This window comes from Mytilus galloprovincialis, chromosome 9, assembly GCF_965363235.1.
Source record: "Mytilus galloprovincialis chromosome 9, xbMytGall1.hap1.1, whole genome shotgun sequence".
Lineage (NCBI taxonomy): Eukaryota > Metazoa > Mollusca > Bivalvia > Mytilida > Mytilidae > Mytilus > Mytilus galloprovincialis.
In genome coordinates, this window is record NC_134846.1 from 27,853,913 (window position 1) to 27,867,795 (window position 13,883).

At 30.7% G+C, this 13,883-nt stretch overlaps 1 protein-coding gene across 2 annotated transcripts in view; it reads right to left on the minus strand.

The window, feature by feature from the left end:
* Positions 1 to 1,152: 1,152 nt before the first annotated feature.
* Positions 1,153 to 13,883, minus strand: part of LOC143044728 (cytosolic Fe-S cluster assembly factor NUBP2 homolog) — a 38,717-nt gene continuing 25,986 nt past the window's right edge. For both annotated transcript variants that reach the window (XM_076216834.1, XM_076216833.1), the window contains 3 exons: positions 4,210 to 4,320; positions 3,263 to 3,332; positions 1,153 to 2,346 (listed from right to left, as the gene is read on the minus strand). In XM_076216834.1, coding sequence (XP_076072949.1) covers positions 2,204 to 2,346; positions 3,263 to 3,332; positions 4,210 to 4,320 — 324 coding nt within the window. In that variant the 3' untranslated portion in view covers positions 1,153 to 2,203. The remainder of the gene's footprint in view (positions 2,347 to 3,262; positions 3,333 to 4,209; positions 4,321 to 13,883) is intronic.

Sequence of the window (13,883 nt, forward strand, 5' to 3'; positions counted from 1 at the left end):
ATGAAGCTGAAGTCCAATCAACTTGAAACCTAATACACTTGTTGCTTATGATATGATCTTTCTAATTTTAAAGCCAAATTAGATTTTGACCCCAATTTCACGGTCCACTGAACATAGAAAATGAAAGTGGGAGTTTCAGGTTAAAGTTTTTGGTCAAGGTAGTTTTTGATGAAGCTGAAGTCCAATCAACTTGAAACTTAGTACATATGTTCTCTATAGTATAATCTTTCTAATTTTAATGCAAAAATAGATTATTACCCAATTTCACGGTTCATGGAACATGGAAAAGGATAGTGTGAGTGGGGCATCAGTGTACAATTGTATGCTCATTAAACCTTTAGTCTTTTTTGTTTTCTTTACTAATAGATAATTGATATACTTAAAAGTGGGCAAACCAGGAGTTAACCTTTTCAATGATATATACATTTTAAAAGTCATCTTGGGCCAAAACAAATTGATTTTTCTGAATGATAGTTGTACCATTTAATAAAGTTACAACTAAAATAAAGTAATAAACTAAATTTGAAATGAAAAAAAGAAATGTTTAATTTTTTCTGAAATTTTTATACCCTCGAGCCTCCTTAAATAGGTTTTTCTCTCAAAATCGTAAAAATAAAAAGACATGTAAGTCTAAAATGACAAAATCGCAATAATAAATGCATGCAATAATTTCTGAATTTACAGTACATTGTAAGAATAAGCATTTTGACCTTAATGTACCAATTTGATCAAGCAGCCTTCAATCCTAAATTCATTTTTTTTTAATCAAACAAAGTTTAATTTTGAACCCTGATTTGGACCAACTTTGAAACTGGGCCCAAAAATCTTAACTATTATTTTCAGAACTCAGGTTTGGATTCAGCATTTGAAAGAACCCTCTATATATTCAAGTTATGTAAATGAAACAGTTATTCCCACTTCTCCGCAATGTCTTATACAGGAGACAATAAGATGAAACATCCACTGAAACCTAGCTGAACATTAAATGAGTTTTTATATTATGAACTATCTTATCATCTTCACTTTCCATTCATGATATTGCACATGTTCTTAATAACCATTGAGCAAATATCTAAATAATCCTGTACCACTTTTCATTTCTGTGAAGGCAATAAACTAGTTGTGATTCAATATAAATTACAAGAAACAAAATTAATATTCATTTTTATTCAGTTTCACTTATCATTGAAATCTTTTTTTGCATATGTTCTGCCAAAGACTTTAGTCTCTTATTTAATCTAATTCATATATAAATGTTATTTTGTTTAAGCTGATAGATGTTAAATGCCAAGAAGGTTATACAAAATTGAACAATTTCTGATTTAACAATTACATTGTATCAGTATATAAATATGCTTCATAAAAGTTCCAAATAGAATTGATATCCTGTAAGATATCAACCCAATTGGTTGATAGGTGAATGGCTTTTCCTGTAAAGAAAATGTTTCCCAGCCTCACATAAAAAATCACTTATCTGTTTTAAACAAATAACATTTTTAATGAAATAAAAGTAGAATAACAAATGCAACAATGATGAACTCCGGAAAAATTCAAAATGGATACTACTAGTAGTTTCTAAACAATTGTACTTCTAGTAGTTTGAATACACCCTCTTTTAGTCGCCTATAATTGTTAAAATCTAGGAAGAATGGGTGAGACATTTTTTGACACTGCTTGGCATCATAGGGTTATTGGACATGGATTCATCAAAACATGCCCAGTATGATTAGCTCAGTTTTTACGAGGACTACTTAAGAATGGTCCAATGAATATAGTCCTATTTAGACTTAATTGTCATAAAAGATTTACTAAGGTGATCAATATTTGATGAATGTAAAGAAATAAAATAGATCTTAAAAAAGGAAATATCATTATGTACAGATGTATGTTTGAACTACCTGTCATCATTTTGATTTTTAATCCACAATTCAAAAATTTGAAATGTTAAGACAACAAAATTTGATTCATTTAATTTTGGTTTTATAGAATTTTTAATTGCAACATAGAGGAGCCCTCAGTAACTTCTTAAAAATATTATACAAAATCTAAATGTTGCATGTATAGTATCTTAGTATTTCCTAAATGATATACATATATGTTGTCAACATTTTACTTTGTTGTACATGCATTATAATACTGTGTTTCACAAACACTTGCATTAATAAAATGCAGCAAATTGTCCAGAAAAATCTAAGTCAGAACACTACAGAAAATCTCGATCCACTAATATTAGTTTTTCAATCACTTTGTTTAAGGCAGTCACTGTGGGTGAAGATTTACAATGTTCTAAAAAACTCTTTCCCTCCTCCAAACACTGTGTTAGTTGTGGGTCCAGTGGAATGGATCCTGTAAAAATAATTAATACCCGTACATTAACAAATCTCATTAAGTTTGAGAGGATCAGACTGGTAAATGTGAAATTCATAGAAATTATAACCCTTCTGCGTACATGCACATTTTAATTGACCCAGTCCATTTTTTTTACACCAGAATGACAATTTTGTATAAAAGGCTATTTTATACTTTATTTGCTACCAGATACATTTTCATATATATACCAAATGTGTGTCTTTTATCCATACAAGATTGGTGAAATTTTACATTTACCTGTTCCTATTATGTACATAACAGAAGTTCTTCATTATTTTAAATTAGATTTTGGGGATTATTAGCATACTTAAAGTGGTACCTAACACTACAGGGAGATAACTCTGTAAAGTCAGCTAAACGTTTTAATTACATTGTTTTGTAAAAAGAATATTAAGCTTCTCAATGATCAAAATTGGTGTTTGTCAAATTTCTATATAACCAGTGTATTTTTTCTGACAAAAGGGTTGGTTCAAAATTTTTCATATTTTAATATTTTTGTTAAAGGGTCTAAGTAAATACTTTGACAAAATTTTATGAAAATTTAACGATTTCAACACAAGAAAATATACCATATATATTTGTTTTATGAATAAAGAAGCATTTCACCATATTGTCATCCGAAAGAAAAAAAAAACAATTGGACCTGTCTCAACACATCTAGCAAAATAAAAGGAAAAAACAAATATGATGCTTTTTCAAAGTTTCAAGTTGTGGTATTGGTAGTGCGATTTAAAATCAATTTTTGCTCACTTTTCCAGCAGAATAAAACAATAATATTTTTAAGTTAATATTTGTTTATACAAATTGAACATCAGATCTATTTTCCTTTTTTGGGGGGAATTTACTCTTTAAGATCCTCAATGCATATTTAGATTAGTTAAGAGATACTTACCTAAGAAAGGAATATGGTACTTCTTAGCCAGGGATTCTCCTCCACCTTTGGAAAATACATTTGTACACTCCTATAAATAAATAAAATATTTCAACAAAAGTGAACGTTTCCAGAGAACTCTCCTAAAACCAGCATTAAAGAGTTTTAATTAAACTTTTCTTTTGAAAAATGTTAGTTGTGGAAAAGACTGGCTGTAAAATGAATGACAACTGTTAACAAAAGATAAACCATTTGTCACATTCTCTTTACATTGCCAAAATCATCTGAAAATGATAAAACTGAGCTTTTTCTAAGGAAAAGATATTACTATTGTTTAATTTCTTCTTTCAACATCACAAAGACGAAAAAAGTCCCTTGTGTTCATTTATATAACAGAACAAAATACTCTAACCTTTTCTAGAAGATTGTTGACAGAAAAAAATATGCTATACACATATTTCATTAACCCGAATAATTCAGTCGTTATATTCCACTGATCTACGAGGCTACATTAACGCCCGAACGTCTTCCTGTATAAAGACTGTCAACCGGAAAATTCACACCGCTATGCAATATGGGAATTTTTTACTAAGTTGGCAGCTAAAGAAGGAGGAGTTCCGGATGTTAATTGATGTTAAATGATGTAAACTGATGTTAATTGATGTTAATTAATTATTATCAGATTTGTGTTAATTGAACACACGTGTTTGGTAAGACAATTACAGGACAGTTGTGCAGACTCATTATCCTGATCACCGCCGATTGGCTCTCTCTCACAGAGAGCAGGCAACGCGGCCAATGATCATAAGGAGTTCAAGCTCTCGTGTTGGAGAGAATCAGACACGGAAAGGGCTTGAATTATTCGAGTTAATATTTCATAAAAAATATTATCCACAATCAAATTCACCCAAATATGTGTGATTTATTTCTCAAAGTAGACAATACAAATCTTTTCATATTCTACTTACTGTACAATGAGGACATACAAATCCACTCATATTTTCAATAAGACCAATAATTGGTATGTGTGTTTTTTTACAGAAAGTTAACTCTCTAACTACATCGCCCACAGCCACTGCCTGCAAAATATCAAATAGATTGTCAAACAATCATATGTATTACATCTGGAAGAAATAAGAAAATATATTATAATATTTTTATCAGAAAACTGATTATTTATATGGACTTGCTGTGTTCTTTCACTCAAATATGATTTTAAAAAATCAACAGTATCTTCATGGAAGCCATAAATTAGAAGTTTTTTACATAGAATTTCATGATCAACAACATCAAAAGCTTTCTTAAAATCCAAGAGGACTGCCAAATTGATATTTCCATTATTCATTTCATGTAGCCATTTATCAATAATATTAATGAGGGCAGTTTGACATGAATGGTTGGGTCTAAAACCAGACTGGGAAGGGTGTAAAATATCAAACTTTGTCAAATATTTATACAGATGTTTCGATACATGTCTCTCAATTAATTTTGATAATGTTGGCAAAACAGATATTGGTCTGTAATTGCTAGCTACATTTTTTTCACCAGATTTGAAAATTGGAGCTACTTTGGCATTTTTTAAAACAGATGGATAAATACCAGTATCAATCATTCGATTAAAAATGTATGTTAAGGAAGATGCTATGAAAGGAGCACTAAGTTTTAAAATCTTTGGACCTATATTGTCAGTACCAGAAGATGTCTTAACATCAAGTTTAGTTATTTCAGCAAATAGTTCTGAAACTTTTACTGGAGGAATGATGAATTTATTATGCCTTTTTTTCAAGAATTTCATTTGTACATAGTTTGTCAGAGTATTAAAATTTGAGTTGCTTGGTGCCCTACTATGCCTTAATTTTTCAACACATGAGGTGAAATAATTATTGAACGTATTAGCAATTTCTTTATTATCGGTTGTTTTATGATCTCCAGTTGTAATAAGTTCATGTGGTTTTGATGGATTAGATGGATTTAGGCTGTGAATACATTTCCATAGTGTTTTAGAATCTTTTGAGTTTTTTATCATATCATTATAATACTTCTGTTTAGATTTATCAATAATATGTTTTGTTCTGTTTCTCCAGAATCTATATTCAGCCCACATTCCCAGTGAGTGATATTTATCTCTCATTTTTCTTGCATATGAGATTTCTTTATCGTACCATTCAGGCTGTCTGTCTTTTTTTACCCTCTTTTTCACAATAGGGGCATGTTTATTCAAAATGTTATTAAAAATGTTGTACCACATTTCAATACAAACAGATGGGTCATTTTCAAATTCAATATGTTGAAAAGGTGCACTTTTTAAATCTTTTAAATAATTTTGCTCATTAAAAGTCTTAAAATTTCTATAAGTGATTGTTGAATGAGAATGTTTTTTATCATACAATTTCTCTTGTCTTGTCATACATATTGGATAGTGATCACTAATAGAATATTTAGAAACATGAGCCTCTTTAACCATGCTTAAGCTTGTGACATATATATGGTCAATCAAAGTTTTTGATTCATTTGTTACTCTAGTTGGTTCCTTAATTACCTGTTGAAAGTTACAAGTTTCTAGAGCAGTTAACCATCTTTGTGGTATTTTATTGGGTTGTAAACAATTTATGTTAAAATCTCCCATAAGGATTACATCTGAATTATATTTCATTGCAATCTTAATCTCATCCTCAAACTTATCTATCCAACCAATTAGTGACTTGGGTGGCCTATAAACAAAGCACAATAAAAAAGATTTCTTATAGCTGGGTTTAACTTCAAACCACATAGTTTCAATATTACTTATTTCAAAATCATTTTTTCTAGAAAAGGAGGTGGTTTCTGTTAAGTAGACAGCCCAGCCACCCCCACCATCGGATTGTCTATCTTTCCTTTGTAAAATATATCCAGGTACATGTATATCTATTTCTCTATCAGAAGTATTTTTACCCAAAAAAGTTTCACAATAACCAATTATATCTGGGGGATTTGGAGTGGACATTAGATTGTATCTAATCTCATCAAACTTGCATTCCAATCTATTAACATTGTGGGAACATATTTTAAGACCTTTGCATTTGTTAAATCCATATGTTACAAGATCATCATTTTCTGTATCCTTATCAATAAGATAAGTATTGTCAATAACACATAAGGGACTGTGCAATATTTATCTGAGGGTGGGACCGGTGCAAACATGGACGGGGCACATACTTTTTTCATGCAATTAATGAGCGGGGCGCAAAGTTTTTTGTAACAAACCTTTGGCGGGGCGCACACTTTTTTAAAAACCCTTCGTGTGTGCATAAAAAAATTAAATCAGAGTATAACAGATTAAAACTATTTGTGATTTCTGTGGAAAAAAGTAACTTGATAGAAAAAGAACAATTGAATCTAAAACAAAATAACCTAATACAGTGCTTCAATATATTTTTGTGTGTTTATGCTTTTAATAATCATTTATAAAAAAAAAATGAAATTCTGATCAAAATTCTGGAAAACTATAAACAATGTTTTGAAAATTAAACATATGACATAACATATGGTAATAAATGCTTAAACATAAAACAACTTCAATTGTATTTTAAATAAATCTTTAACATGACAAAATTAAATTCTTAAACATTAAAAGAATTACAACTTAATCTATGAAAAAGCTGAATTATGTCCCTTGGGAGTATTAATTTCCAACAAAAGTCCTTGCAAACAGTAGAAAATGAAAAATTATGTATGCCTGATATAATTAAAGATATAAACTACAAAATCAAGCACTATTGAAATATTTTCTGCATGAATTGCCAAGAATGTGAACAAATTCTTTACACAGGAGAATATAAATTCTATCTAAATTTGGCCTCAAGTGGGCCTCTTTTTTTCTTAGATGGACAATTTTAACGCTGAAAATGCTTCTAGTATGATTAAATATTGCCTTACTCCATAAACAGTACAAACTTAACCAGAACATTTCCAATTTTAATAGCTAGAGAAATACCCAAGTGATACATTAGGGAATTACACAGCAAAGAAGGCAAATATCATTTGTCGCGTCTTGAATTCTGGTGTTTCCAATTGAACTATTTATTGCGAAAGGTGAAAAGAAATACAAAAGAACTATAGTTTGGTGCATTTTATACAATATAGTTAATATTGAACTCCCAGAATAAAGTTTTATATCAGTACCCATCAATTTGACTTATTATGATGAATCAGCACTTTTCTCAACACAGTATTGTTCTCAGTGAATAATTTTTATTCTTTGTGATAAAAATCAAATGTACTTATAAAAAGCTTCAAAATAGTATAAAATAACTGAAGTCTGATGCCCACTATCATTTTACACCAAATTTATGAAATTTTGGAAGTCTTTTCAAATAATTGTCTAGAAAATATTTCAATAGGTTACCAAATTTATTTTGTAAATATACACACTGCAATTATTCATAGATAAATACAAAAAAATATATTGTACCCTTACATTCAATCACAGCGCTCCTAAGTTGACTTCCTTCAAAAATAAAATCTTTATAATATTGAATTAAATGCATTTGAGTTGAAATATCAACTCTGATATACATGTATTATTGAATGTTGTGCATTTTAGTTAAAAAATATCATGTTTCCATATATGTGTTTCATTTTTTTTCCAGCGGGGCAAGGACTTTTTTTTTCATTAATTGAAGCGGGGCAAGAACTTTTTTTATAATAAATATTGGCGGGGCATACAGTTTTTTTTTTTTTTAATATTTGCTGTACACCGGCCCCACCCTCAGATAAATATTGCACAGTCCCTAAACATGATACACATATTATATAATAAGTAAATAAAAATATAAAAAAATCCTCAATACTAAAAGTGTCTTCAGTGACTTGTATAGCCTGGGGTCCTGGCTAATCTTGTCAGTATAGCCAGGCGTGTATCAATGTACTGCCTGTCAATGATTGGTTAATACTAATTTTGTCCTCAATGTTTGTTTTACATCTGTATCCAATCAATTCTTGTTTAACATCAATTAGTAAAAATTAGACTGTAATTATTTTTCTTTATGAATTGATGTATAGTGTTATCATATCTAATTAGTAGTATGATGATAATTAGTATAAAGCAGAAAAGGGTTAATTCTTATCAGCAATCGCCTGGTGAGAAAGTTAAAAGTTTAAGATTTCACATGTCCAAGGTGTCAATTGGATTCCAATTGTGCTGGTTTACATCAAACATCAAAATTTATGCAAATATTTATTCAGCCTCACTTTAGATTCAGAGTCAACTGGCACTGAATCGATCACATGGTATTTGTTCCCCACCTGGCCCTTACGACGCGCAGCTAGATTGGGCCGTATCCCAGGCTATGACTTGTATTACAAAAGTATTTGTTTTGTACATTATGTCTTGAGAAACTTGAGATGGCAAAGATATGGATAGGTCTGGTACCTGCTGAGAGGTTGTATCAAATTGATTTAATGCTGATGTCATTTTATCAGAGTTATTAATTACATCCTTATGCTTAGATAATTGGTAAAAAGATTTTGAACAGCTGGTTTCTATTTTCTGATAAACTAAATCCTTAATACAATTACATGTGCAGGAAATTTTGTTACATTCTTGACATATGTGGTTTAAAATTTCAAAAGAATTTTTCAAAATTTGATTGTGTAGGGCTTTGTCTTCTTTGCCATCACCCTAATTATAAAATTCACAGAATTTTTCTTTGTGACCAAAATTGTTACAAGAGTGACATAGAACCTTTCTACCATGTCTACATGATTTTGAATTATGATTTGGTTCACCACAGTGAACACAATACCTATCTGATTGAACTGTATGCTTTAATATACTAACATGCATGTTGACTGATCTTAGGAACGCTGATGTCCCTTTTTTTGACAAATGAATTCCATCATGATGAAAAAAAGAATAAGAAAGATTGTAATTCTTATCATAAAACATGTTTGTATGATCAATAAATTGTATGTTAAACTGTTCACATAAGTCTTTCAGCATTTCATTCGGGTTATGCATATTAAGTCCTTTTCTGGGTAGAATTCCAGAAACTACAAATTTACAATGTGGATGACATTTGAAATTCAGTAAATATAAAAGAGCTTCGTAGTTATCTCTTATGCTTTGGAGATTGTCACCATTATCTAAGTCATTTCCACCAATATGGATAATAATTGTTCTGTATGTTGACATATCCTTCTTTTGTAGTACATCTATCAGTCTATCTATGTTGGCTCCTCTGTTGGTACATACCTCAGTGTTTTGTAGTCCACGGGGTTGAATACCCTTTAAAATGGAACTCCCAATTATTAGTGTGGTTTTGTTGTTTTCACCAGTGAAACGATTGGGAATTGGAACAGTATTGTCATTTGAGTAATCTGTTGGTCCGAATTCTGTTTTACCTGATTCAGGTTTTTGAGGTTTTGGTTTTGGTTGGTAGTCTACTACATTATGTGGAGGAGGGTCAAAACGTTTTTCTTCAGATCCAATGGGTTGGTAGATCTGTGTGGAAACAGTTCTATATTCAATGTGCATCGAAGTATGCCGGGTCTTCAGTGTCTTTTCCTGTTCTTCTGTCTGAGTACTAACAGTTTGTGTTGACGAATTAACAGTTTTTGAAAGAAGGAGACTTTGATCCTGCTTGTTTGAATGGATTGTTTTGATAATTGATTCAACCATTTGTTTTAAATCGATTACTTCTTGTTGCAAATCTAGGTTGTAATGATCTAGATTTTGTAGATTACGAAAAGTACTGTTTACAGACGAGTTTCTAATTGGGGTTGATGTTATCAGAGTGTTTGACATATCTGTTACTAATAACTTTGGGTCTGTTACTGAACTGTCAAAGCTTATCATTGACTCTTATAAAAGGTTTCCAGTAGACATCTGGTCAGCATTATTTTCTATTAAAGAAGTTTGGAAATATGTTACCTCATTGTGTAATTGTTTTCCTAAAACACTAAATTCTTCATTGAACCAATTCCCACATCCTTTTCCTTGAATATGAAGTGTTGCAGACGAACTGTATAGTGTAATCACAACTTTATTTCCTTCATAAATGAAATTATATACAAATCCGTTCCTGTCTTTCTGAATGAACAAATTTCTGTCATAATTTTGAAAAATAATGTTTTCAAAAATAAAGTATATTTTCTCACTGCTAAAATTAACAACAATTGACAATGTTCTATCTGTACAGTCCTCAATTGAGTATAGATCACAGTTGTTTAGGTAGCATTTATAGTCATCACTTTCAAATCCAGAAAATTCACCAGAAAAAGATGTAAATAAGTTGTTCACAAATGTAGAATTGAAATCCATTTTGTCTTAATATCTAATAATTCCAATAAACAATGTTGATATGATTTTGATTCACATATACAACAAGAAATTTAGCTCCATTTTGTTAACGAGATGGAGCTCATGAAAACACATCTGTTCACCTCGGTGTCTTATCATCAATTGCATATATATTAGTGTTGTCAACGGTTAACCGTTCGAATGACCCAATACCGAATACCAAAAACTCTAACCGGTTAACCGGACTTTTTTTCAATTTTAATAAATTTGATATAAATTTGTATTGAAATCATTAAATAGTTGTGTTTTCTTTAAAAATTGTCGTTGTGGTAATTAATTTGATGGATCAATTTTCCAGTATATTGATCGGTATTGTTAATCCAACAATATACCAGATGCTCCGCAGGGCGCAGCTTTATACGACCGCAGAGGTTGAACCCTGAACGGTTGGGGCAAGTATGGACACAACATTCAAGCTGGATACAACTCTAAATTTGGATTGTGATTAAATAGTTGACACAGCATAGGTTTCTGACACAGAATGAATGTGGTCTAATGAACTTAAAATTTTTTTTTTGCCTTTGAGCAATTCACTATGCTGTTGAATATTAATCCCCTCAAAAAAATGTTTGAAGAAATTTTCTTTTTATTTATGAAATCTGAAATGAGAAAAATTTCTTGCTTTTGCACAATACTTAATATAATAATTTTGGATCCTAATTTGAACCAACTTGAAAACTGGGCCCATAAACAAAAATCTAAGTACATGTTTAGATTCAGCATATCAAAAAAGCCCAAGAATTCAATTTTTGTTAAAATCAAATTTAGTTTAATTTTGGACCCTTTGGACTTTAATGTAGACCAATTTGAAAACGGGACCAAAAATTAAGAATCTACATACACAGTTAGATTTGGTATATCAAAGAACCCCAATTATTCAATTTTTGATGAAATCAAACAAAGTTTAATTTTGGACCCCTATTTGTACCAAGTTGAAAACTGGGCCAATAATCAAAAATCTAAGTACATTTTTAGATTCAACATATTAAAGAACCCCAAGGATTCAATTTTTGTTAAAATCAAACTAAGTTTAATTTTGGACCCTTTGGACCTTGATGTAAACCAATTTGAAAACGGGACCAAAAATTAAGAATCTACATACACAGAAAGATTTAGCATATCAAAGAACCCCAATTATTCAATTTTTGATGAAATCAAACAAAGTTCAATTTTGGACCCTTTGGGCCCCTTATTCCTAAACTGTTGAGACCAAAACTCCCAAAATCAAACCCAACCTTCGTTTTATGGTCATAAACCTTGTGTTTAAATTTCATAGATTTCTATTTACCTATACTTAAGTTATGGTGCGAAAACCAAGAATAATGCTTATTTGGGCCCCTTTTTGGCCCCTAATTCCTAAACTGTTGGGACCTCAACTCCCAAAATCAATCCCAACCTTCCTTTTGTGGTCATAAACCTTGTGTTTAAATTTCACTGATTTCTATTTACTTATACTAAAGTTATTGTGCGAAAACCAAGAATAATGCTTATTTGGGCCCTTTTTTGGCCCCTAATTCCTAAACTGTTGGAACAAAAACTCCCAAAATCAATCCCAACCTTCCTTTTGTGGTCATAAACCTTGTGTCAAAATTTAATAGATTTCTATTCACTTGAACTAAAGTTATAGTGCTAAAACCAAGAATAATGCTTATTTGGGCCCTTTTTTGGCCCCTAATTCCTAAACTGTTGGAACAAAAACTCCCAAAATCAATCCCAACCTTCCTTTTGTGGTCATAAACCTTGTGTCAAAATTTAATAGATTTCTATTCACTTGAACTAAAGTTATAGTGCTAAAACCAAGAATAATGCTTATTTGGGCCCTTTTTTGGCCCCTAATTCCTAAACTGTTGGAACAAAAACTCCCAAAATCAATCCCAACCTTCCTTTTGTGGTCATAAACCTTGTGTCAAAATTTAATAGATTTCTATTCACTTGAACTAAAGTTATAGTGCTAAAACCAAGAAAATGCTTATTTGGGCCCTTTTTGGCCCCTAATTCCTAAAATGTTGGGACCAAAACTCCCGAAATCAATCCCAACCTTCCTTTTGTGGTCATAACCTTGTGTCAAAATTTCATCGATTTCTATTCACTTTTACTAAAGTTAGAGTGCGAAAACTAAAAGTATTCAGAAGACGACGACGACGACGACGACGACGACGCCAACGCCAACGTGATAGCAATATACGACGAAAAATTTAAATTTTTGCGGTCGTATAAAATTTAATTACGAACTTGTCTCTCAGCTCGGGGCAAGATTTTAAGGAAACATAATTAGTTTCATGTTTTTTTAACAGTAACTTTTAATCGGTAATACGATTAAGTTGTACGATTTACTTCATTATTTCATTTTTGATCTTACATTGTGCAGAACTACATCTGAAAGTGCAATCTCCGTCGTGCAAGTCCTTGTCATACTTTAAACTAAATGCTAACTCAAAACTGTAAAAAGCAAACCAACGTGAATGTAATCAATGTATATTTGATGGTACGAATATCAGGATTAATCAATTTTAATTGAAACACCTCACATTATTTTTGGAGACAACAAGACTAAATGGAAGAATCATCGGTTTCAGACATATTCAATACTACGAGATCAAGACGTTTTGTTTTTCATTTTTCAATTTGAAGTTAGTACAAACGCCATAGTTGAGACCGTGTATTTGATTATTAAAGTCAAACTTCAATTCATCGTATTATAAAAACGTAAATGTATGACTTGGATGGAATGTAGTCACATCCATACCAACACTCATACCACATCTTCTTATATCGATGTGTAGGGTATTATTGATAAGACCTTCAAACATTAACTTAAACTACCGGTTAACCGGTTAATCGGTCAAACGATTATACGAGTAACCGGTTATGCAAAAGTATACGATTTGACAACACTAATATATATATGTACTGTCATCTTCATTTTGGTGTATAAATAAAGAATTCCTCAGATTCTGTTACCTTGAACTATATGTAATCAAATAAAAAGACAGAAATTAGGATTCAATGAAATTAAATGAAAAAGTTATAGTAACTGAAAAAAACGTGTAAATTTGCAATGTCATCACTTCTTATTAATTCATTTCTAATATTGTATATTCATAATCAGAAAATGGTATATTCATTTGTTATTTAAATATTTCTATAGTCTTTTAAGCTAAGATAGTTTAAATTCTAATGAATTGCTTCTTTCCATTAAAATCATGACCTACCATAAATAATTAACAAAAAATGTTACTCTAAATACAGCAATTAGTTCATGTAAAATAAAATGCTTCGCTAAGCACAGCCTGATATGACCGC